Raw genomic sequence first — 27,792 nt, 5'->3', positions numbered from 1 at the left:
TGTCATGTCTATATCACTTTGGCGTTGGAAGCTGTCTTTTTAATCTCTTCTGCCTTCCTTTTGTCCTTATCCCACTCATTTCTTGCTCAGAACCCATTTACCTAACTTTTCCCAGTTCTGAAAGAAGTCACAGGCCTGAAATTAAACTCTTGTTTCACACTTTGCAGATGCTGCCAGATCAGCAGAGTATTTACAGCATTTCCACACATTACGACTGCTAGGAATAAAAACAAAATAACACAAAACACGGACATGGCCTTTTCTGTGGCCGCAAAAATATGCTGTATTGTCTTAAAAATGTATACTGCAAATGCAATAGTTAATTTACTTGTTAACAATAAAATGAATCAAATCATCAACACATGATTTATCTGCTAAGTGCTCTCCTAAATTTATTCAATTACACTTATTTATTACTGTCACAAGTAGACTTACATTAACACTGAGGTGAAGGTACTGTGGACATCAGAAAGTAGAGATTTTCACAAATTACCTGATGCCTAGCTTTAATATGACCTCAGTGTAGTTATAGGCAAAGACTCTTTGTGTCGCTGTCTACCAATAAGGGAAATAAATTTAGCTGGAGATCCACCACCCAGCCCCCAACACTGAGGGATGAAAGCAGGCAGGTTATTGCCGTTCAAGTGAATACACCGAGCTATCCGCTGAGAAGGTCTCCTTGCTTGTCAACGTATCTGCTGCATCATCTGACTTTCTTGTGACGGAATAACTGATAATACCAGACACAAGAAACGATGAGGATCGCAAAACACATCCCCGGAAAGGATTTAACACGTACAGAGGGTTTCTTGATGAGAAACACGGCGTCCATTTTGCTGTTATGTGCCTGGAGCCTGGTTTCGGGGCAGATTCGTTACTCCATTCCAGAAGAATTAGAGTACGGTGCTTTGGTAGGAACAATCGCCAAAGACCTGGCATTAAATTCAGATGAGCTTTTAACTCGCAGATTCCGGTTCGTTTCCAAATCGCCATTGCAATATTTTGATGTAAACCTCCAGAATGGAATATTATTTGTGAATAAAAGAATAGACAGGGAAACACTCTGCGGACAGAGTCTTACCTGTTTTCTGCCTTTGGAACTTGAGATTGATGATCCTGTGGAACAGTACGATATCGAGGTCGAGATTGTGGATATAAATGATAACTCCCCCAGTTTCTCCAACAGAGAAATCCGTTTGGAGATTGCGGAATCGGCCACACCTGGAACCCGGTTTATTCTGGAGGCCGCACAGGATCCTGATGTTGGAAGTAATTCTGTCCAAATTTACCAGCTCACTCCAAATGAACACTTCGTCTTAGATGTACAGACTCTTGGAAAATGGAAAATTCCTAAACTGGTGTTGGAGAAACCTCTTGACCGCGAGAAAGAATCGTCACAACATTTGTTGCTCACTGCTGTTGATGGCGGAATACCCGAGAGGTCAGGAATTGCTGAGGTAACCATCATTATCCTCGATATTAATGACAATGCGCCAGTTTTCCAACAGTCCTTGTACGTTGCTAGTTTAAGGGAAAATGTTCCACTCGGTACTTTAGTGGCAAAACTGAACGCGACTGATTTGGATGATGGGCCCAACGGCGACATTGTTTATTCTTTAAGTAGCTACAGCGAGGAAAAAGTACCGGAAGTATTTAGAATTAATGCAAATTCCGGTGAAATCAGCGTAAAGGGAAATTTGGATTTTGAAGAAATACATCTTTATGAATTTCACGTGGAAGCTAAGGACAAGGGGACACCATCACTATCTGCACACTGTACTGTTCGGGTGGACATTAAGGACGTTAATGACAATGAGCCGGAATTGATTTTAAAACCAGTTTCCAGTACAATCAGCGAGGATGCTCCAACAGGGACATTGATAGCACTTGTCAGTGTTACAGATAGGGACGCACATAATAACGGCCGTACAGATTGTCAGATATCCTCACATGTCCCATTTGAGCTGAGCCCCTCCTTTAGAAATTCATACAGACTGACCATAAACGGCGTGCTGGATCGGGAACGTACCCAGGAATACGCAGTGACTGTGACATGTAAAGACAAGGGAAGTCCTCCGCTATCCACAAATAAAACCATGATTGTACAGGTTTCAGATGTAAATGACAACGGACCCAGCTTTGTACAGTCTTCACACACAGTGTATGTGGCCGAGAACAACACACCTGGAAATTCAATTGGATCAGTAACCGCTTTCGACCCAGACACTGAACAAAATTCCCAGATATCCTACAGAATTCAGGAAAGTGATGTCCAGGGAGCTCCAGTGTCTTCATATGTTTCAATCAATTCCAAAAATGGCATTATCTATTCGCAGCGCTCCTTTGATTACGAGAAGATTAAAAGCTTTAAGATTCGAGTTCAAGCTCAAGATGTGGGCTTGCCATTGCTTACTGGCAACATCACCGTCAATGTGATTATTCTCGATCAGAATGACAACTATCCTGTCATTACTACACCTAGCGCAGTGAACCACAGTAAGACGGTTGTTCCTCGATCTGCAGAGCCAGGATTTTTGGTAATGAAGATAATTGCTTCTGATGCTGATTCTGGACAGAATGCACGGCTCTCTTATCAAATCCTGCAAGCCACCGACCCAGGACTATTTAGAGTTACACCAAACTCGGGAGAAATTAGAAGTATTCGCCGATTTAAGGATAGTGACGGCGTCACACAAAGACTGGTCATCCAGGTAAAGGACAATGGACACCCTCCTCTCTCCGCCAGTACAACGATTACACTCACTATAATTGAACCGGATGAACAAATTCGGTCAGAGGTTCAGGATCCTCATCGAGATGTGCAGCAATCTTCCGATTTGGCATTTTACATAATAATTTCCTTGGGAATAATATCTTTTTTACTTCTTATTATAATAATTGTCCTTGTTATTGTCATTTGCCCAAGCGAAAGACAATCAGGCCGCACTGGGAATTGTTTTCTTACCAATTGTTGCTGTGCCAGAGAATTAGAGGCCAAAGCGAGAGTGCAGAATTCGCATGCCAACCTTCAGGTTGTACCAGACTCCACATTGATTACTAACGTCCTTGAGGTTCGAGGAAACGGGTCTCTTTCAGAACCATACCGTTACAAGATTCGATCAGCACCAGAGGCAACCAAAATGGAATTGATGTATTTCGCTCCAGTCAGTCCAACAACTTCTGGGTCTTCTAGGAAGAATAATAGAACATGCCTATCAGAACAATCTGAAAGCTTAACGAAAAGCCGGCCGTATTTTTCTGGTGAGGTGAGTATCGCACGTCTCAGTAAAGAAAACAATATTGGAAGATTATAGCTTGAGGACCAGCACCTGGAAGAAACAGATAACCTAAAGTTCAGGTGCTGATCCAGCTGTTTTGGATTTCCAGCATTTTCTATTTTTGTCCCAGTTTGTTCTATCAAAACCCTCAATATATCGTTTCTTACTACGTTGCACGTTAACCAACATCGTTTTTGCCAAAAAGCAATCCACTTGCGTTTCATAAGGAATTAATGCAATGTCAAATATTAGGCTTTACTGTGAATATTTAGTACTCTAATCTGTTTCTTTTTTTTCCAATATCTAACATTTTGTTGTAGTCTTTGAATCATGCAGCACAGAAAATGCCCTTGAGCCTGCACATGCATAAACTGCCGCAAAATATCAGACTAATTCCACTTTCCAGGAATTTTCCCATATCGTTGAATGTTGACATTTCAAGTGCTCATCTAAATACTTTTTAACGGTTGTAAGTTTTCCGGCCTCCCCTACCATCCCATGTCGTGCATTGCAGATTCCCACCACCCTCTGAGTGAAGGAATGTTTCCTCAAATTATCTCAGAATCTCCTGCCCCTCACCCTAAAGCTTTGTCCCCTCGTGGTAGTCCTCTTTACCAAGGGAAACAGCTACTGCCTACTCAGGGTGTCCAAGCCCCTCATGTTATGTTAACAATCATCAAATTCAATCACTATCTTATGGAAATCCCAGATATTAATTAATGCTGAGCTAGAACGAAGGCAATTACCTGGTATACTCTAAAGCATAATTTGTGGTATACAATTAAGACTTATAAAATAATCAAACACTTTATCTATTCATAGATTTCAACCGTTATATATATCTTGTAATTTTGCCAGTTCCTTGTCAGCTAGACCACGCAGCAGCAAAATATATATTCTGGAAATGGATTTGGCTACATTCAATTTCATCGTACCTTGTTTATGTAGTTGCCTACCATGCTTATATTCTGTCGATGTGATTGGAATTTCAACATGCCCACAATATGTTGGAAGGTCATAAAGGGAGCAACAGCAGTGATTGTTTGTTTGTAAATGTGATACTATACATCTACATAATCTGCGTGATCAAGGAGCACAGACAGGACTGAACTGAATAGTACGCCATACGTTGCTGGAAATTTTTACTCAAGGACTCCAAAGTCATTTCCAGAATGTTGCAAAGTTTCTCATCCTTGCTTCCAGAGAAGCAGAGGAAGGCTGCACATTCATTTTTACGAGTGAAAATGCTAGGGAATATCAGACGAAAATAACATGGATTAACCAAACATTTAGAAGGAAAGGTAAACATTAAAAGTCAAACTTTTACAATTATTCATTTACATTTATTATATGGAGTGGCGGAGGGAAGGGGGGGCGGGTGGGGATGGGGAGAGGCGGGGAGAAGGTGTCATGCAGTCGATTGTAAGTGTCTACATCACTGACACTGCAGTTTGCACTGGTAACCAAATAGTTTCACTGTGGCCTTCTTCCATTTCCAACAATTGCAGGGGAAATATAATGAAAACACAGAAATATAGAAGATTGGATCCGGAGGAGGCCATTTGACCCTTTCTGCCATTCATTACAATATTGGCTCAATAGCCTACTGCAGCTCAATAGCCTAATCCTGCATTTTCTCCATAAGCCTTGATCCCATTCACCCCAAGTGCTATGTCCAACCGTCTCTTGAATGTGTTCAATGTTTTGGCATCAACAACTTCCTGTGGTAATGAATTTCACAAGCTCATCATTCTTTGAGTGAAGAAATGTCTCCTCACCTCCGTCTGAAGTGGCCCTGAATCCTTAGACTGTGAGACCTGGTGCGAGACTCCCCCACCATCGGGTATATCCTGCCTGAATGTACCCTGTCTAATCCTGTTAGAATATTATCAGTCTCAATAAGATACCCCCTCATTCATTTGAACTCCTGCAAAAATAGTCTTAATCTAATCAATCTTTCCTCATACATCAATCACGCCATTCCAATGAATCAGCTTCGTAAACATTCACGGCACTCTCGCGAGAGCAAGAACATCCACCCTCAAGAAAACGAGACAAAAACTGCGCACAATACTCTCGGTGTGGCTTCACCAAAGCCCTGTGTAATTGCGACAACACATCCCTGCTCCTGCAGTCGAAACCTCTCACAATGAAGGCCAACATACCATTAGCCTTCTTTATCTCCTGCTGCATCTGCATGCTTACCTTCAGTGGCTGGTGCACACTCCCCTCTCCCAGTTTACAGCCATTCAGCTAATAGAAGTATGTTTTACTCTTGCCTCACTTGCCTTTATGAAGCCTCATACCAGCAGTGCATTCTTTCAGTGCCAGGCATTAGATTCAGTTAACTTTCCTCTTGTGACTTCTATATTTTCCATCAGAGTTGGGGCAAACTATAACTTTATTTCCACCTACACGATTAAACATATTTCCAAACATTCCTTTCAGTTCATATAGAGCATCATGTGTACCTTCTTCAATCTTGTAAATTATTATCTAACTAAATTGATGCCTTATCTACATCTGGGAAAACGAAATATAATTTTAGTGACAACATGTTTGGGATCTCAATTTTATCCACCCAATTGTAATCCTGATGTCTCTTTGGCCAGTAACAACAATTACTCTGCACCTTTCCATTTATTCACTGAAATTTTGGGAGGAATAGTGCAGTTTCAAAGGACTGAAGAGTTTGAAAGATGTGCAAAAGATTACAACGGGTGAAGACATTAGAATGAGGCTTTAATTGTGAAATCTTGGTCACCGGATACTAACATAGCTCAGATTGTGTGGAATGGGTAATTGGGAGCTAGTGCAAAATTGGATATGGGCTATCGCATTATGGATCGGTTTAAGTTTAGGTTTCAGGGCCAAGGAGGCATAAAGAGCTCATTTAAAATATGACAAAATCATGGATAAAGGTTTTAATTGACTGAGTTAGAAGCAGATGCAGCTACTGGAGTGGTCCTGGAGTTGAAAATAAGCCAGTAATTGTGATACAGAAAATATAAAACTCGAAACTACTGTGAATGCCAGATAAGTTTTAAACTGTCGTGCATGGGCTGAAATGATGGCGAGATAGATAAAGAATATGTTTGAACTCGTAAGAAGTCTTACAATACCGGGTTAAAGTTCAACAAGTTTTTTTGGATCATGAACTTTCAGAGCGCTGCTCCTTCATCAGGTGAGTCATCTGATAAAGAAGCAGTGCTGAAAAACCTCGTGATTCCAAATAAATTGGTTGGACTTTAACCTGGTTTTGTGAAATTTTCAACTGTGCCCAACCCAGTCAAACATTGGCATCACCACGTCATGATTCAAGATGGCAGCTCGCCACCACATAGGTTTCCTACAGTGCAGAAGGAGGCCATTCAGCCCATCGAGTCTGCACCGACCACAACGCTACCCAGGCATTATTCCTCTAACCTCACATAATTACCCTGCTAATTCCCCTGACACTGGTGTCAATTTGGCATGGCCAATCAACGTTACCCACGCATCTTTGGATTGAGGGGGGAAACTGGAGCATCTGGAGAAAATCCACGCAGACACCGGAAGAGCATGCAAACTCCACACCGGCTGTGGCCCGGGGCTGAAATTAAAGCTGGGTCCCTGGCACTGTGAGGCAGCAGTGCCAACCACTCTGTCGCCACATCACACCTATTCTTAAGGGTGAATTATAGATGGGTAACAGATGCTGCTGTAGCATCCCACGAATGAATCAAAAACAAATAAGTGATAAGCCTTTATAATTTACAGTGGGTTCCAGAATCGGTAGTGTTAGTATGATTCCATGGGACTATTCGGAGGAGAACAGGGGATTTCTACTTATTGACGTGGTTAATATGTACTCCTCAAACAGCATCAGTAGAACAGGTTAGATGGTTTTTGCTCTTTTCTTTATATTTAACTTTCTTTACTCTTACCAGACGGAACCACTTTGCGGCATAGTCGAGGATTGCCTCATTACTGAGGACTGACTCTGCAATAGTTAATGGGCACTATGGCCCGGAAATCTTCCCTAAGGTGGCCAGTGAAAAGCCCACCTCCGGACTCTTTGTCCAATTAGGAATTACAGGCAGGTCCCCGAGACTGCAAACTCGATCAGAGTTGTGCTCAGGCATTATCTCGGTGGGAAAGTCTCCAGGCGTCCAATGAAAAGACTAAGATTTATTTAGGAAATACAATTGTCACAGCTCTGGAGTCGCCCGTGTGGAAAGGAAGATGTGGTCTGTTGATGACCGCGGATCCGGTGAGGTGAGAGGGAAGCGGTGACATTGGTGGGAGGAAGCCGTTCGCCAACGCCATGTATCCCATCGACTTCCTCACCGCGCCCCTGTATCCGCCACCCTTTCCAACCAGCCGGCTGTAAGCTACATCCAGCCACTGCCAGTTGTGACGCGTCCCCAGGTCACCCAGCGGGAAAGTGTTTGTCCGCTGAACTGACTCGAACTTCCGCGATATCCCTTGCGCCCCTCTCAGCCAAACTGACAAAAATGCGCCCAAGAGCACTTAGTCGTATCACGGATGATTTTATCTTGTTCCATATTCGATGTGCATCCACTGAGGTTTTAAAGGTGATTCGCGTGGGAAGAGGAACATGGTTGCAGAAGGGTAGTGTAGCAAAACTTGACCCGTTATTGCGGAGTTTGTGTGATGAGTGGGTTTCATGTCTCTTCCTTGAAGCCGTTTACTTGGAAACTTACATAACATAGTTGATGCCATTGAAAATAGTGTGCAACTTACGCTGAGGAAGAATCACACATTTTCTGAGGAAGCTTTCAACTTAACTTTCTTTTTGAGGGCTAGTTTGAAGGGGGTAGCCAACTGTTGCATGGTAAAGAGTATTTATTAGTAGAAATATATTCCTCCATATGATTTGAAAAAAGAATTAGAAAAACAAAAAAGTACAGCCTGACGGAGTTAAAGGTTTTTTTAAGAGTGCACAGAAGAGCTGCGTTCAAGAAAAAATCATATCAAGGAGAATAGTTCTGCGTTATCAGTGTAATAGTACGATTAAGTTCCTTAATCAATGTGAGATCTTGTTCAAATTTTATTCCCGTATCAAGTTGACAAAGAATGTCAGTACTATCAATGTTCTAACGCAATAGTGTTACAGGTCGGGTTTACAAAGTACAATCACTCCAGTAAGTATTTTGGTTTTCACTCAGGCAGCCACATTGCTGCCAGCATACATTATGCACAGAATATTTTGGTTTCCGGCAAAGTTTATTTTAATCTCCTAAAGGAAAATAAATTAGACAAAATGTTCGGCAAAAAAAGCAAAAGAATTGTTAGCATGCCACTAAAATTACATTAACTTCGTTGGCAGATAACTTGAGCTCTCCGAAAGTGCTGACGTTGTTTCAATTAATTGTGACAAGACTATTACAGATTCAACGTGCGAAGAAATCTTTACGCTGAGAGACGACATGACTTTTAAGAAGTGCTACGTGTAATTGTTAGATAAGACTCGTTGTGTCGCTGTCTACCAATGAGGAATTGAAAAATGATGAGAAATCCATCAGACGTCCCGCAGCACCGCACACAACGGTAAAGAAGAAAGAGAAAGGAAAGCAGGAAGCATATTGCGGTTGCATCTCCAGCCATCTTTGATCTTCTTCACTTCCAGTCGCTCTACCTTAGGAGGGCATGTTATTTATCAATCCTTTGCCTTTGGACTTCGCATTAAGACAGGCGGCTCTGAGCGATATCTTTATTTTATTAACATTTACATCACAGTGCGAATGAAAGACCGTCTTCTCACAGATAATGCAAACGGTGCTTTTCATTATCTTGCTTTATGCCTGGGATTTTGTATCAGCCCAGATTCATTATATGATTCCAGAAGAATTAGAAAACGGCGCCTTTGTTGGAAACATTGCTAAGGATGTTGGATTAGATGTGAGAGAACTGTCCAGCCGTAGGTTTCGCATTATGTCAGCTGCAAAGAAAAGGTATTTCGAAGTCAATTTACAGGATGGTGTTTTGTTTGTTAATGACAACATTGACAGGGAGCAGCTCTGCGGTCAAACTCTGCCATGTTTACAAAATCTCGAGATTGTTACGGAAAACCCATTACAATTGTACCGTGCTGAGGTTGAAATACAAGATATCAATGACAACTCCCCTAGCTTTTCCCAGGATGAGCTACGTTTGGAGATTCTTGAGTCAACTCCACCGGGAACACGCTTTCCACTTCAGAGCGCACATGATCCGGACGTGGGTACAAATTCTGTTCACACTTATATCCTCAGTCCGAATGAGCATTTCACATTGGACGTTCAAAACAGCAGTGATGGATCTAAAAGTGTGTCTTTGTTGCTTGATAAATTCTTGGACAGAGAAGAACAAGCCATCCATACCTTACTTCTCAGTGCCTTAGATGGCGCGATCCCAGAGCGATCTGGCAGTGCCCGAATTATAATCACGGTCCTCGATGTCAATGACAATGTGCCTATATTTGATCAGGATGTTTATTGGGTGAAGCTGATTGAAAATGTAGTCGAAAACACAGTAGTTATTAACCTCAGTGCCACTGATTTGGATGAAGGCACGAATGCGGATATTATCTATTCTTTCAGCAGTTACACCCCAGACAGAGTCCGTGAGCTGTTTAGTGTAGAACCGTATACCGGAGAAATCATAGTTAAAGGAGCACTGGATTACGAAGAAGCCAACGTTTACGAAATCAATGTGCAAGCTAGGGACCAGGGTGCTACTTCTGTACCTGTCTATTGCAAAGTTGTAGTGGAGATTGTGGACGTGAATGACGTCGAACCTGAGATGACGTTGATGTCATTATCCAGCCCCATTACTGAAAATGCTCCTGTCGGCACTATGGTAGCTCTAATAAGTGTAACGGATACCGAATCTGGAGTAAACGGTAAAATTAGCTGTTTCATTCCTAATAGTCTCCCATTCCAATTGAAATCGTCTTTCAAGAATTCTTACATGTTGGTCACTAATGCTTTATTGGACAGGGAAACTGTTTCCCAGTACACACTTAACGTCACATGCTCGGACGCTGGATCGCCTCCTCTCTTTGCCAACAAAATCATCCCACTGGAGATCTCAGACATTAATGACAATGCACCCCGCTTCACGAAGTCTTCGTACACAGCCTACGTATCAGAAAACAACACACCGGGCACAGCTATCTGCTCTGTGACTGCTTTTGATTCTGACCTCGGTCAAAACTCGGTCATTTCTTACTCCATTAGGCCGAGTCAGATTGAAGGTACGTCCGTCTTGTCTTTTGTATCTATTAATTCAGAAAATGGTGCAATATTTTCACAACGTTCTTTTGACTATGAGCAATTCAAGAACTTTCAAATCCATGTTCAAGCTCAGGATGCAGGAATCCCGCTCCTCAGCAGTGATGTTATCGTGAATGTAGTAATCCTCGACCAAAATGACAACCCTCCTGTAATAACATCTTCCCTGACAAAAAACGGGACGCGCATTATGATACCTCGGTCTGCGCATCCAGGCTATCTAGTGACAAAGGTGACTGCAGTTGATGCGGATTCTGGGCAGAATGCCAGACTGATTTACCAATTGATCCAAGCTACTGATCGAACTCTTTTCACTGTAAAACACAACTCAGGGGAAATCAGAACAAAACGACTCTTTAAAGAGGGAGATTCAACTACACAAGTGCTTGTAATTTTGGTACAGGACAATGGTCATCCTTCCCTCTCTGCCACTGTCACCGCCACTGTGTCATTGATGGAGATAACTGCTGAAATTATGTCAGGCATTCGTAATCTGTCCCAAAATATTGAACAGTCTTCAAGTTTGGCCATGTATATAATAATATCACTTGGGACAGTCTCTATCATCCTTCTGTTTGTAATAATTGTTCTCGTTACAACCATGTGCCACAATACCAATGACCTCGATGGCGATTGTTCTCTGAATACTTGTTGCTTTGGACGTGAGGTTACAAGCAATATAGTGAATCAGTCTAATGCAAACCCTCGGATAGGCCCCAAAGTTCAACCAACCGCAAATTTTATGGAAGTTCGCGGAACCGGGTCCCTCTCTGAAACTTACTGCTACAAGGTTCGCTCAACAACTGAAGCAGAGAACAGGAATTGTGTTGTTCTCACGCCGTGCAGTTCTGCAACGCGGAGAAATGATACAAAGGGTGCTGACCTATGTTTCTCAGGGTGCAATCAGCAGATGAAACAAAACTTTAATATTGTCAGTAAGGTAAGTGAAACAATATAAAACAAAGTGAACCTATAATCATCCACCTACACGAAATGATAGATAGCATGCCTGTCAAATGTGATAACTTACTTCTGAGAATTGACACTTAATCCTAATTGAGATGTGCTAACTTGTGTCTGCCGAAATAAAATGAAAAGTAAAGTTTATTTATTAGTCACAAGTATGCTTACGATAACATTACAATGAAGTTACTGTGAAAATCCCCTAGTCGTCACAGTCCAGCGCCTGTTGGGGTACAGTGAGAGAGAATTTAGCATGGCCAACGCACCTAACCAGCACATCTTTTGGCCTGTGGAAGGAAAGCAGAGTACCTGGAGGAAACCCATGGGCAGAATGTGCAAACTCCACACAGACAGTGACCCAAGCCAGCAACCAAACCCAGGTCCCTGGTGCTGCAAGGCAGCAGTGCTAACCACTGTGCCACCATGCCACCCTATGGTGGACAAAGAAAATGTTTTGCCAGGTTCTTAGCAGCTCTGTTATTTTGTTAAAAATAAAAATAAAACTTCTAGAGCACTCGATTATGGAGCCTGGTAGATGTGAGACCAGCCAAGAGATTCACCTTCCTGCATATGTTAAAATATTTATAGTGACATTCTTGCACTTCATGGCATGGCATTGCATGCCATTGTTAGCAACTCTGTGTTAAACATTATCTGCTATGGCTCAGGAGCCCAATTCTGACATGACGTTAATTTACTGTAAAAGCAATGGAATATAAATGCAGGGTGTTATACTGGCCTTGTACATAGTATTAATGAGAACACATCCGGAGTACTGTATACTGTTTAAGTTTCTTGATTTGAAAATTGAAAGTTTGTTTCAGAAAAATACAGAGAAGATTCATTCAACTCACCCATGTGATCAGGGGTTTATTTTATGAAGAAATGTTGAACAGGTCTATAACCATTGGAATGTAGGAGAACAAGGAAGGCGGAGAGATGCAGATGGAGTTTACTCCAGACAAACATGAGCTAATACATTTTGGAATGCCTAATAAAGATGGGAAAAATACGTAAATGGCAGAACTCATACGAGTATTGATAGGCAGAGGGATATGGGTGTACAGGTACACAGTTCACTAAAAGTGACAATGGAGGTGGAGAAGATCGTCAAGAAGGCATACAGCATGCTTGCCTTCATCCGCTGGGGCATTGAGTTTAAAAAGTGGCAAGTCATGTTGCAGCTTTATAGAACCTTAGCTAGGCCACACTTGGAATATAGTGTTCAATTCTGGTCACCACACTACCAGAAGGATATGGAGACTGGAGAAGCTATAGAAACGATTTACCAGGATGTTGCCTGGTATGGAGGGCATTAGCTATGGGGAGAGGCTGGAGAAAATCAGTTTGTTCTCACTGGAATGACAGAGGTTGAGGGGAGACCTGATAGAAGTCTACAGGATTATGAGGGTCATGGACAGAGTGGATAGCCAGAAGCTTTTTTTTTCCAGGGTGGAAGATTCAATTACTAGGGGGCATAGGTTTAAGGTGTGAGGGGCAAGGTTTAAAGGAGATGCATGAGGCACAGTTTTTACACAGAGGGTGGTGGACGCCTGGAACTCGCTACCAGTGGAGGTTGTGGAAGCAGATACAATAGAGTTTTAAGGGGTGTCTGGACAAATACATGAATAGGATGGGAGTAGAGGGATACAGTCCCTGGAAGGGTAGAGGTTTCATTTGAGCCAAGCAACATGGTCAGTGCAAGCTTGGAGGGCCAAAGGGCCTGTTCCTTTTCTGTCATTTTCTTTGTTCTTTATTCTTTGAGGAGGGACCTTATTGAAACATATAAGATCCTGAGGGGATTTGAGACTGTAGATAATGTGAGAATGTTTCTAATGGGTAGATACTGTGAGGATACTCCTACTTTGGGGAGAACCAAAGGACACAGTCTATGCATAACTGCACAATCATTTAAGTCAGATATTATGAGATTTTTGTTGTTTTCATATAGTCGTCAGCATTTTCTTTCCCAGGAAGCAGTGGAAGTTGGTCATTAAATTTATTCCGGGCAATTTATCAGATTTTAGATACACAGTGCAGTCAAGGGGAATGGGGGGCAGGCGGCAAGTTGAGTTTAGGCCAGAAGCAGATCAGATATGAACACATTGAACAGTGAAGCATAATCGAAGGGCTGAATGGTCTACATCTGCTTTTGAGTCTGATTTTCTTATATTCCCATGTTTCTGCCACATTTGCTGCGGTGGCAACAGTGGAACAAGAAGTCACAGGGTCTGCCAACCTTTGATTTTTCAATGAACTTAGCTCTTAATTTCTGCTTATGTCTTTCACTTCCCATCCAAACAGTCCAAAGGTCACAACCAAGAGCAAATACCTCCCAGTTCTCATGTCAATATCTCCCATCTTTAGATCACATTTGCAGGCATCAATGTAGCAGGGGTATCGACATCCAGCAGGCCATCAACTACTAGCTAGTTCACTGTACAGAACATCTTTGGATCTAGGACATTATTCAAATGATGAATGTGACTGGGCCAATGCTGATGTTCTTGGATCAGCAGTGAGTGTATGATGATGCTCTTAACATGCTCCAAGACCTCTGCGTTGCTGACCTTGTCCCACTACAAAATACTTAGGAGCAGACTTAATGCTCCAAATGGTCTAATTCTGCTTCTATATCTTACGTAACGTTATGGAATAAAAACAGCAGGAGTGAAAAGTGTTTGACTTTTTCGTTTGCATGGCATATGTTGTCCGGATATCACTCCTGTAAAGAATGTGTTGAGGACTCAGGCTTAATTGATTGGCAACATGCTGTTCTCAGTCAGGTTGCTGTTTCCCAAACTCGTTTACCCAGTTTGGACATAATGCTGTAGCATTTACATTGTATGTGTTGATTTCAGAGGAGAATCTAGATATGTGAAAGTGTCATCAATCTCCAGCATCATTTTGAATGTGAACAGGCAGTGACATGGCAATGCCCTGCACCATAGCATTTGCATTTGTGCTATGGATTGTGAAAACATTTTTTTACAATCATGAGAGAAATTTTCCATTTGCCATTGAAGGTGTCCCTTTATTATGGAATGCTAGTTTGGCACTGCATTGTGAGTTACTTGCCTACTCCTTTAATGGACTTAGGGCAAACAGCTTTCTGTCAGTTCTGGTATTTAAGTAAACACCTTCTGTAGATGAATTGAAGGCAACTGAACACAGCAAAGATGAGAGTCTGTCAAATTGTATCAGTGCCAACTCACTTGGGATCTCATAGGGTTCTTAGCTCGCTTTGCCCATCGTGTTGAAGTGGAAAGAGTAAAAAATACTGAGCAGGTTCTGAGAACAAAACAAAAAGTCTCTAGCAGCTTAAATAGACCACCTCTGCTAACATGGTTAAATGCCTTGGTGTGATCGATCAAGGCAACATATAATGGTCTTCTTTCTGTTTGTGATATTTTCCTTGCAGCTGCACTGTAGCACAGTGGTTAGCATTGTTGCCTCACAATGCGAGGAATCTTGGTTCAATTCTAGTCTTGAGAGACAGTCTTTATGGAGTTTATACATTCTTCCTATGCCTGCATGGGTTTCCTCCCACTGTACAAAGATATGTGGGTTAGGTCAATTGGTTGTACTAAATTGCCTCTTAGTTTTTGGGGTAACTAGCCCCTAATACTTGGGGCTATGGAGATCGAGCTTGGGTGGGACTGTTTTGGTGCAGGCTTCGTGGGCCGAATGGCCTCCTTTTGCACTGTAGGGTTCTGTGATGCTATGACTCTGAGAAAATCATGTCAGCTGTTGTCAGAGTTCTGAAAACACACAAGATAACAACAGTATGACTGACCATCTCAAAGCAGTGAATGAGATAGGACAAGTGAAGGAAAGTCCTATATTATAGAATTAGAGGTCATCAGCATCTGTGCTGGAAATATCCAGAGTTAAATGATCAGTTCATCAGAATGGCAAGGGTCCAGAAAATCTGGTTTCACCTGGAACAGTTGTCACGGAAGAGGGCAAAATCAAAGTGATTTTAAATTTAAAAGAAAACATGCACCTGAAAAATGATATCAGAATCAGCAGAATATTGAATTTAATGAGTTCATCTTAAACATTTCATTTTTGCCACGTCATTTAGTGAAAGTAAAGGAATTGTAAATACAGTGTAATGGAGAGTATTGTGTATGTTCCAATTTTCTTGTAGCCAATGACAGCCATGGGAAGATCAGCATTTATCAGACAGTAAAATGTTTATGTGGCTTGGATCGCATCCAGCTAATAGCCTTGGTGAATCACTTCCTCTGCCAAACTGCCTTCTCCTTTAGTATCAAGCCATCTGTCTCATGAAAGCCAGATTTTCATTAAATATAACAGTGTTCTTTGTTTATTCAATTATTATTTTAAGGTTAATCTTGTTCTGTTTTATTGCAAACAATGTGGCTTATGTCTTTATGCAAGATATCATATATTTAGGGTAATTTTAATAATCGCATAAGAATTCTTCAGATTGGACCTTAAATTTAGGTCACACATTCTGTTTTGGCTGCATGTCAATGATCCCGTAGAATCATAGAATCTGCAACGCAGAAAGAGGCCATTTGGCGCATCGAGTCTGCACCATCAACAATCCAACCTTGGATGTGTCCTGTCCCAATAACCCTGCATATTTACCCTCCTAATCCCCCTGACATTAAGGGCAATTTATCATAGCCAATTAACCTAACTTGCATATATTTGGACTGAAGGAGGAAACTGGAGCACCCAGAGGAAACCCACCCTGACACGGGGAGAATGTGCAAAGTCCACACAGACAGTCATCGAGGCCTGAATTGAGCCCGGGTCCCTGGTGCTGTGAGGCAGCAGTCCCAACCACTGTGCCACCATGCCATCCCATGACACTTCTCGAGATGGTGTAATTGTTTACCTGTATCATTTCTGAAGAAGTGTCGTATAGACTGAAAAACTTAACTCTGTTTTGCTCTTCACAGATGTTGTCAGAGTTCATTTAGCATGTTCTGCTTGTATTTCAAATTTCCAACATCCACGGCATTTTACTTTTATTACAATAGCAAGATGGTGTACCACAGATTTGTATTTGACACAACTTCGGGTGGTTAATGGAATGGTGATATGCTATCTTTAAATAGCAGAAATATAATTTAAAAATGATAATGAGGTCATGAGACTTAGTCATCTTTTCTTCAATTTTGCCTCTGGAGACCAAATCTTGTGGATTAAAGCCCAGTGTAGATACTTGTGAGAGTGGGGAGGACCTCAAACAATTAGAATCACAAAGGAAAGGGTATTGAGTAATGTATTAGAAGTGAAAGCTGACAAATTATCAGGTACTGCTGGATTTCATCTAAAAAGGAAATGGTTGCTGAGATAGTAGATGCATTTTTTTTTCAAAATTTCATGGGCTCTGGAAAGTTCCCATCACATTGGGAAATAGTGAATGCAATTCTTCTGTAGAAGAAAGGAAGGAGACATAAAACTGGAGATCACAAGCCAGTTAGCTTAACATGTGTCCAAAGAAAATTCTATAATCTATTATTTTGGAGGTTATAACTGCAAACTTAGTAAATCTCGATGCTACCAAGCAGAGTCAACATGGTTTTGTGCAAGTGAAATCATGATTTGACTATTTTATTAGAATACTTTGAGGAAATAATTAACAACATGGATAAAGTCAACTCAGTGGATGTGCTGTACTTAGAGTTCCAGAAGGCAGTTAACAAAGTGCCACATCAAAGGTTAGTACAGAAAGTAAGAGCTCCTGGTATTGGGACGATGCCATATTAGTGAGGTTAGCTCAGAAAAAATGGAAAATGAAAACTAAATGGATAATTCTCGGGATGGAAGGATATAATGGGTAGACACGTCAGGAATTAATTCCGTTGCTTTAACTATGCACAAATATCAATGGTATGGATGAAGAAACTGAATGTATAGTTGCTAAATTTTTGGATGGCAAAGATAGGTAGGAAAGTAAGTTGTGAAAAGGACATAATTGATCTGCAAGTTTATATAGATAAGAAGTGTGTGGGCAACAAATTGGTGGAAGATTATAAAAAGGAAAATGTGAATTGTTCGATTTGGCACAAAGAATGGTAAAGAAGTTTACTCTGAATGGAGAGAGATTACAGAATACTGAAGTATCGAGGGATCTGATTGTTCTGGTACAAGAATCATGGAAATACATTATTCAATTTTGTGTATATGTAATTATTTCTGACCAATGTGACACCAAGATAATATGATTTCTGAGGTGCCATAGTGAGATACTTAAACAAACAAATGTAGCTTTATTTACAATGACTGATTAAATTCCAACATGGAAAGGAATCAAAGCCCGCAAATGCATGTGGTGACATAAAACTGTGTCATGTGACCAATTAGACAGAGATGAGCTACTTTACTTTACAACCTCCCCTTTTACTTCAATAGTTTGACAACAAACTTTTAAATATTAATGATTACACACGATGCAAATCAGGTACGTTAAAAAGTATGTAATAAATAAGTGGGCACATTGGTTAGCACTGCTGCCTCACAGCTTCAGGGACCCGATTTCGATTCCAGTCTTGGTTGTCTGTCTGTGTGCATATTGCACATTCTCCCCATGTCTTCCTGGGTTTCCTTGGGGTGCTCAGGATCCTCCCACAGTCCAAAGATGTGGAGGTTAGGTGCATTAGCAATGCTAAATTGCCCCTTAATGCCTAAAGATGTGCAGATTAGGTGGATTAGCAATAGTAAATGTGTGGGATTACAGTAATAGGAAGGGGAGAGGCCTGGGTAAGATATTCTAGTACAGAGTCACTGCAGACTTGGTCTGCTGAATGGCCTCCTTCTGCATTTTAGGGATTTTATGAAAGTTCTATGAACATTATCTACATATTTATAATTAATAAGAGAGTCATTTTGGTGGAAATGGACTTAGTTATTGTAAGATATAAGGCTCCACAACCTGACCTTTGACATCCTTGGTACAATATCAGATATTTCATTTTGTGAAGTTGCATCAGTGTCAGCATCAAAAATATTGGTTGTCCTACTGGAATTAAATCCAAAATTCATAATCTTTGGTTTAGGGATTTTTCAAACTTGAGTGTCTGATGCTGTCTCCACTAATTCACGCTTTGAAGTGAGAATTTGAATGGTGTGTCTCTGTCATATTCTCTTGTCACTAAGTTGCAATTGATAAAAAAAACTGGGTCTGTCTTAGTTAGAATGAATGCAGGCACCCACTTCTCATTTATAGTGTAATTTCTTGTTAAAACTCTTTCTCCTTGTTTGAAAGTTCTCAGTTTCAATGTTTGTTCATGGTGAGGTAACTTGTGCTTGTTGTTGTTGCTTGACTATTGTTGAGTGTCAAGTGGTGTGAACAGATCAAATTTAGCTCTCAGTTTCCTTCTCAGGAGCAACATTTTCAGTTAATTTTGTGTGATACTATAAACTGTGTTCCAACAGGACATGAGAAAGCTGTTTACTCTCCTGGATAGCAAACCTTCATATTTTGAGATGCTGATGGCATGTTTCAATGACTCTGCCAGTCTCTCTAACAATGCATTAGTGGGCAGACAATATGAAGCATCCTTATTTGTTGTGCAGCATTGTTCTTACAGTAATTCACAAATACCTGGGAAGTGACGTGCATCCCTTTATCACTAATTGTTTGGGTTGTCCAAATCCTGTGGACAACTCCTCCAACTCCTCTACGGTTCTTTCCATCCTAATAGGTTTCACCATCCTGGCTTCAGAACATTTTTAATGAGTGTCTACTAAGAGAAAAGAAATGCAGCAATCAGTGGGTCCCCTGAAGCTATGTATCCTCTTCCACGGGCGTTTTGACCAACCCCATAGGTGAAATGGTCGTAGAAGTGGAGTTTTCTGAATTCCAGCACATGAATGGCAGTGCTCCACTTTTTATTCTATTTGAGAGTCAAATCCTTGCCACCTTGCGATTTTCTTCATCTGCATTACCCCTGGATGACCACTGCTCCAGGGTTCAGCTTCGCAACAATGCAGGGATGATCACATTGATCTCCCATAGCAATACTGCATTTCGGGAAGTTACTTCAAATTCCCTCATTATATAAGGTCAAAATTTGAGGTTCCTATTTTGTTTGCTTTCTGATGTTCTTCTCAAAACCCACGTCAATGACTTTATCCATTCCCAATAACTCATGTGCTTTTGTGCCTGAGATAATTGTATTGGGATATTACCTACTTGGGAGAAATATAATATGTTGATCTGGCGTCTTGTGATTCAGTTTTGTCCTGAAGTGGCAAACTCAATAAAGCATCTGCTTAGGCATGCCATTCAGAACTCCGATACTTGATTTCATAATTACATTCTGATAATATCATTGTAGACAACTTGCAGCTATTGATGGAATTCCCTGGTATGGACAGGTTCTCAACAGCCTCTGGTCAACGAAGTAAATTATCTGTGATACACGTACTGATGAAATCGTTTAATGCCAGAAATTATGCTGAGTGCTTCTCACACAAGTTGATCATAATATTATTTGCGCTTGATAATATTTGTGAAGTGAACATTTTTGACTGTTGCCATAATATGAGGTACAACAGCACCAACCCATAGAGTAATGCATCACACGGTAGTAAAATTTTCAATTCTGGGTTAAAGTTGACCAATAACTTGGATTGTCTGAGTACGTCTTTAACTCGTTTGCACACACTTTCACACTCATTCACCCAATTCCATTGTTGGCCAACACACAATGAAGTCTGAAGTGGCTTTTGCAGCATTGCAAGGTTCAAGATGAACTTCCCATAATAATTAATTACTCCTAATAATCGTCACAACTGTGACACATTCTGCGGTCTTGGCACATCCAGGGTCACTGACATGTTCTTATGTTCTTTGCAGAGACCATCCCTGTCTATTACGTGACCTTAATAACTGATGAATGATTCTTTTTTTTAAAAAAAATCACCTTTTTCTTTCTTCACATAGAAGTTTTCCTTCTCCAGATGGTCCAGTGTTTCCTCTAAGTTTTGTAAGTTTCTCTGTTCACCTTTGCCTATTATGAGAATGTCATTCAACTAACTCTGGACACCATAGAGACCACATAAGATTTGATTCATTGATTTCTGGAATATGGCCAATGCCAATGTCATTCCTAATGGTATACCAGGACATTGCCTTGTGGGTAACAATCATCAGTAGTACTGGGACTGAGTTGCCACCCTCATTTGGAAGTATGTTTGGGACAAGTTTAGTTGCTGAACTTCTGGCAATCAGCCAATCCAATGAATTGGTCCTCAAATGGTAGCAAGGGGTACTGGTCAACACACATTATTGGATCAATTGTCATCTTAAAGTCCCCAGAGACATGTACAGAACCATGGAATTTAATAACTGAGATGACTGGTGTTGCCCATCGCTCCATATTCAATCAGTCCATCCTTGACTAACTTTCCTAATTCTACTTCTAACTTTCATTTAATTGCATAAATTCTTGCCTTGAACCATCTGGAGTTACTATCAGGTGTGATCTTGAGCTTTGCCTCCACTCCCATCATGGATCCTAAGATATTCTTGAAAGCCTTGCTATATTTCTGCAAAGGTTTGGCAGCATGTTCTTGCTGTCAACCTGTTTATTAATCACTCCCCAGTTTTGCTTGATTTTGTGTCACCACACTCTTCTGAAGAGTGCAGGACAATATCCCTTTACTAGGTACAGAGGCAATTTTGCTGACTGAACATTAGAATCATAGAATCAGAGAACCCCTACAGTGCAGAAGGAGGCCATTCGGCCCATCGCATCTGAACTATTTCTTCAACAGAACATCTCAGCCATGTCCACCCAATGCCCTATCCATTTAACCCCTGCTAATCGCCCAAATTTACAAATCTTTTGGACACTCGGGCCAATCCAACTAACCAGCATAGTTTTGGACTTTACTTGAACCATCAGTGTAACTACCTCATTGGTTTATGTCCACAGGATTGTTTGAAGATCTTAATGGTAAATGTTTAAGCTTCTGATTGTAGATGTTTTCTAGGATAGATGCTGCAGCAGCTCCCGTGTCGATTTTCATATTTATTTCATGTCCACTTAACCTTAGCTAAACCCAGAACACTTGGGTATCCCCTTTCATGGGTAGTACACCTAACTTAAGTTTTTAAACCTTTTCTAGTCCGTTATCATCTCACAATGTTTGTCCTCAGTAGATAATCTTGTAGACCCGCTTTTTAGATATTGATTTGTTCCTGCATTTGAACATCTTCGGGGTTGGAGAAGACTGACATGTGTAATATCCCTTAGTTGGGTGGCCGTTCTTGCCACTTTTACATATCTACATTTATTTTCTCAATTCCAGCGTGCACATGGAGAGTGCCTCACTTCAGTACATATGTGGCATGCTTGCATTTTAAAATATTTCTTCCTGTCCATTTCCACCTTGTGTATTTTGTTTCCATCTCCATGTTGGGGAGCTCCTATTGCAGTCCATCACATGAACACCATGATCTCAACAGCATGTTTTTGTGAGCAATCATATTTGAGTTGCTTCATTTCAAAGTCCACGGACAAATTTGTCTGTCAGATTGTTTTCGATGGTCAAGCCGAACTCAAAGTTCTTTGTTAACCTTCTCAGCATTTCAAGGAACTGTAACATATTTTCACCCTCTTCTTGGCTCCATCAATGAAAGCAGAATCTCTCTGCAACTATTAGCGCTTTCGGTAAAATATTACTTTTGAGAATCTTCATTAGTAATTCTTTTACATACTTGGCTTCTCAGGATGAACAAGGTTCTGTGGCAATGTAAACATTTTATGCCCTACAATGCTGTGGAATGTAACTGCTTTAAGTTTATCCAGTATCTTGTTTCCGCTCAGATAAACTTGAAATCTCCCTTCATAAAAGTATTCCATATTTCAAGTATTGGAACATCTCTATGCCCATCATTGGAGTTACCAGTTACTAATTCATAGTACTTTCTTTAACATTTCCTCCATTTTTTTTATTCTTCATATTGTGTTTTATTTTCGTTGGCTCTGAAGTCTGGGGGGAAGCTTCTAACTATTTCTTGGTAGGCAATCACACTTCTATTACTGGCAGGAAGAAAAATGATACCGAGGCTATAATTAGCTCATCCGTGGTCTTATTATATGGTGGAGCTATTGTGAGAGGTGGAATGGCCAACTCCTGCTGCAGATTCATATGTTCATATGTTTATATGTACATGTCTCTGCCCTGATGACATAACCACAACTCTATACCCCTGGCCACCTGGTTACACCCTATCTTCCAACTATTGACCCCAAACACCTGCACTCCTGGCCTCCAAACTATTCCTGTCAATGCCCCACTACCCCACAGACACACAAATGCCTCTGACCCAACTTGACTACACAATAAGTCACCCAACTGCTTTCTGACTCACCCTGCTTACCCACAACCCAAATACTTCTTGATGAGCTTACGTCCCCTCTATCATTCAACAACATCCCCAAGAATCTGGTTACCCCCTAAACAGCCAAATGTATCCCAGGCCAACCCAACCATGCAAATATATATCTCTGATACCTGAATGCCAAACTGCCAATCGGACCATCCTCCATCACCTGAGTGCATCACCCAACCCACACTATGCTCTTGACCTGATTCACTGTCCCCAACCAGATAAATTCCACATCCTAATCTGACCTAATTGGCCTTTAGCCACATGACCTCACTACCAATGACTGAACCACCCTCAGATTTGATTAATCCCTGGCAACTTGACTACATCCCTCACTTCTGAATTACTTCCATTCAATCGACTATCCAAACCACCCCAAGCCAACTGCCTCCACAATGCCGACTACACTCAACCATACAAACACCCCAGCCTGACCAAATCTACCCCTACCTACAAGCATCCAGCTTCAGTGTGACACAAACACCAACCAAACATATCTAACATCAACAACCCGACCACCTTATCCTGACCACCGAACTACCCTACTGACAAGATGTGCATTGCAGCCCACCATCTGACTTGATCTGGTAAATTCACCCCCTCCCGATCTGACAGGACTATCCCCCATTCCTATTACCCCCATTTCCTGATCTTAGTACCCCCTGACATGATCCAACCATCCCTCTGACTACCCAACTAGTATGTAGCAATCCAACCACCCAACTGGCCACATGGTTATGCCGCAACTCCATTACCCCTCCAAGCCAACTGGGCTAAACCCCACTCCAATGTTGACAACAACCTACTTCACCTACCTATCCAATCAAGCATCATCCACATGCCCCACTCACCTACTCACTCACCAACCAACCCATTGACCCACAAGGTACCAGCTCTCCACTTACCCACCTCACCAGTTTACACTTTGACTTACACATCCATTCATCTTTTTGTCTTACACACCCATTCATCTATTTATTCACTCATTATTTCACTAACACACACTGAATCAAATCTGGATCCCTGGCAGTGTGAGGGAGAATCAGAAACCATTGTGTCAGGTTATCAGGGCAGAAACCTCAAAATATATTACAAATCCCAACTACACTCCCAACAGTTTTTTTTTTCTATTTTGGCATTAGTATGAGGATAAGGTGTTTCACTCCAAGTATGATTCTATTGACACACTAGGAAGATTTTGTCAGAACAAACTTTATGTATCAATGCAGGTTAGCTAAAAGTGAATGAATTGGCTTAACTTTTACCAATTGAAATATTCAAATGACAAGATACAACTATCAATTGCTAACTGATCTCTATAACTTCCTGTTTAAACAATATTCCTTTTATAGACTCAAACTCTTCTTCAAAACCAGCTTGCAAACAACTCAAGTTTGCATATATATTTTTACTTGTTAGCAGCCGTAGAGCCTTTGAACATCTCTGGAGAGAGACAGAGAGGCATCTGTCTTCTGACAGCCAAACAACAGTCTTGAAAGAAAACCAGACAGAGACACCTATTGCTTCTGTCAGAACCTGCTTTTCCTTGTAAGTTTAGTCCCTTCACTTCACATGACTTTACTTCTGTCAATCAACCTAATCAAAATCCTACTCTGAAGACCCAATGGAAAAATCAAAACAAACAATAATGCATTTACTCAAATTAAAATAAACATCATATTAGCTAAGACCAATTATTAGTGCACATTCTCAGCATGTGAGCTGTCTGCTGCAGACAAATCAAGCCTTGAAACAGAGATGAATTTTAAACATACCCTTTCAAGAAACATGATATAAATACATTTCTTAAAGGCACAGTACCACCACAACTGTACCACGATGCCACCCCTGAATTGAAGTTTAAACTAATACAACCTCTGAAGAAATTTTAAATGCATAGATGATCATGTGACCTTGCTGTACACAAACTGCAGTGATTGCATTTCAAACTAATTTCATCAAATGTCAAGTGTTTATGGATGTCCTAAGATAATGAAGGGCATTGTCTAACTGTGATTTATCTATTTCCATGACTTGGACACAGTTGTACAGTTTGTTGAAGCATTCTAAATGTCAGTTCCTTAATTTCTCTGAACTTCAAGGGGCAGAATTTGACAATTGTTTTCGTAAGTGTCTTTGAAAGTTCTCCACCCATTCATCATGACAAGTTTTGATATATATCCACACAGTTTGGGTGCTTTAGAGACAAATAAATGGCTACTTTTGCAAGTGTTTCATTGTTTGATATGTCTGTAGGATTTATGCAGCGTAGCATTTCATAGCATTTGTATGTCCATTTGTAGATTTCATTTACCTGCACTTTCACACCTACATGGGCTGGCGAGCCCAAAACTCAATTGTTGTTCCATATAACCGTTGCGCAATGAATTACTGAACATGTGAATGCTGCTAGATGTACAATTCCCAAACTTCACAGATCATAATGCAGATCAGCAGCAAAGTCCCCCATAGGTTTCAAGAAGAAGGAAATGTAGATAAAAATGGAGGAGGCACTACAACAATGGGTCTTTATGAATAGGATATTATCCTTGAATCTTGCCGACTCACAGAATGTGAATGCAATCATTTCAATAGGGAACAGTCATGTGCATATGCCAAATTTTATATCAGGAATTAGAACTTGGCATAAAAGCTTAGACAGCTCTGTTGGTGACACACAAGGTCACGATTATGCTTCTTCCTCCTTGTTGACATCAGTAATATGTATAATTTCTCTGGCTTGACATGAAAGAACTGTTAGCAGGGCTTAACCTATTTGTTATCTTTCCCATGTGGGTTTGAAAGGAGGATGAAAAAGCATTTGTATTTGATCACATTGATAAATATTTGTATGTGAAGACAGACCTTTATATATCATACACCCCAGCATGAACCAGCTCTATTTCTCAGCAGCAACTTCTGCATTAAATTAATCCTCAACTTGTTTTTGACCTTAAACAGCGACTCATGAAGCTCTGAGACAGGTTTTCTGGCAGGACTCCTGAATCTTATCAGTTCTGAATACTCCTATTATACTATGCATTCAGAATATCTGTTTGTGGGGAGGTTAACGTCATCTATCAAGAACCTTGGTGCAGATATGGAATAGTGATAAAGAAAACCATGCAACAAAAATGCAATGGGGTGATAATGGCACACTGGAAATGTCATGGGACTAGTAACCCTGAGCCCCAAATTCATGTTCTGATGGAATTTGAATGAACGAATAAATCTCTGACTCTAGTCTCAACCGTGGGCTATAAAAGTGGTTAGCACTGCTGCCTTACAGCACTAGGGATGTGGGTTCAATTCCTGGCTTGGCTCACTGTCTCTGCAGATTCTGTGCATTCTCTCCAAGTCCACACAGCTTTCCTCTGGGTGCTCCAGTTTCCTCCCACAGTCTGAAAATCATGCCTGTTAGGTGCACTGGCCATGCTAAATTCTCCCTCAGTGTACCCTAAAAGGCACTGGAGCATAGCGACTATGGGATTTCCACAGTAACTTCACTCCAGTTTTAATATAAGCCTACTAGTGACACTAATAAATAAGATAAATAAAACAAAACTCTATTTGGTTTACTTCTAGGAGTTCCACAATACCAGGTTAAAGTCCAAAAAGTTTATTTGGAATCACGAACTTTCAGATCACTGCTCCTTCCTGAGGTGAGACTCACACCTCCACATCATGGGTCACTTTTAGGCAGAGGAATCTCCCATCCTTACCCAGTATGGCCTGTGTGTGATTCCAGGCACACAGCAATTTAGTGGACTCTTAATTGCCCTCCACAATGTTGAATTTGATGACAATTAGGGATAAGCAGCAAAAACTGGCTTTGTCAGCAACATTCTTATCCCAAAAATGAAAAAAAAAGAACAAAGTAAAACAAAGCATTGGAGAGTTGACATAATTATGCACTGGCTTGGGATGGATCTTCAGTTCCCCCAGAACAAGTTTCGCAGCTTGCTACCATTTGCTGAATATTCCACAATCCTGAAATATAAATAAAAGTAATCTCAACAAAGAAGCAGATAAAGTAAATTAAATCAATTTCTCCAACAATGCACCAAACACTGACATTGAGAGAACTAAAAGTTTGCTGATGAAAAATCTCCTATGGACTCAGCACAGACAGAGGCTTTTGGCCCATGGTGCCCACGACAGCCATCAAATATCTGTCCATTCTAATCCCATTTTCCAGTACGTGGTCCATCGCCTTGTTTGCAATGGCATTTCAAGTGCTCATCTAAATGGTTCTTGAATGTTGTGAGGGTGAGACAAGAGTGATAGCAAATGACATGAAGGCTGCATTGGTTGTAGTAAAGTAATAATGCCCAGGTCATCAGTTTTGTCTTATGATGAGGTAAATGTATTGATTCTTTCTTGTGATGTGGGCATCACTGGCTAGGCTGATATTTATTGTCCATCACTAATTCCCCTTGGGAAAGTAATAATGAGCTACATTTTGAGATGCTGCAATCCATGTGTTGTAGCTACCCCACAGAGATATTAGCAAAAGAGTACAAGGATTTTGACTCAGCGGCAGCAAAGCAACAGTGATTTGGTTCCAAGTTAGGATGACCTCTGAGGAGGAGGGTAATATGCAGTTAGTGGTGTTCCCTTGCATCTGCTGCTTTTGTCCTAAATGATAGGGGTCTCATGTTTGGAAGGTGCTGTTGCTGAGTTGCTGCAATATATCTTGTGGGTGATACACATTGCTGCTACTGTACATTGTCTTATTCATTCGTGGGCTATGGTGTCCCACTCTTTCCAGCATTTATTACCCATCCCTGGTTGCTGTTGGACGGCAGTTGAGAGTCAACCACATTTCTGTGGCTCTGGAGTTACATGGAGGCCAGACCAGAAAAGGACAGCAGATTTCCTTCCGATA

The 27,792-nt window shown here is 41.0% G+C and overlaps 1 protein-coding gene across 4 annotated transcripts in view; it reads left to right on the top strand.

Moving 5' to 3' along the window:
- Positions 1–27,792, top strand: part of LOC145351671 (protocadherin alpha-C2-like) — a 261,415-nt gene that overhangs the window by 12,513 nt on the left and 221,110 nt on the right. Inside the window, exons 1-2 of one of the 4 annotated variants that reach the window (XM_080201240.1) lie at positions 697–3,266; positions 8,663–8,749. The exons of 1 other annotated variant lie outside the window; for it this stretch is intronic. In XM_080201240.1, the coding sequence (XP_080057366.1) occupies positions 756–3,266; positions 8,663–8,737 (2,586 nt within the window). In that variant the 5' untranslated portion in view covers positions 697–755 and the 3' untranslated portion in view covers positions 8,738–8,749. Of the gene's footprint in view, positions 1–696; positions 3,267–8,662; positions 8,750–9,036; positions 11,496–27,792 lie in introns of those variants that run through there. 2 more of the 4 variants (XM_080201236.1, XM_080201238.1) reach the window with 2 other exon arrangements.

This window comes from Carcharhinus amblyrhynchos, chromosome 13, assembly GCF_965287045.1.
Source record: "Carcharhinus amblyrhynchos chromosome 13, sCarAmb.v2.hapA, whole genome shotgun sequence".
NCBI lineage: Eukaryota > Metazoa > Chordata > Chondrichthyes > Carcharhiniformes > Carcharhinidae > Carcharhinus > Carcharhinus amblyrhynchos.
The sequence above is the reverse complement of the archived record's forward strand: the minus strand, read 5'-3'. Positions and strand labels throughout refer to the sequence as shown.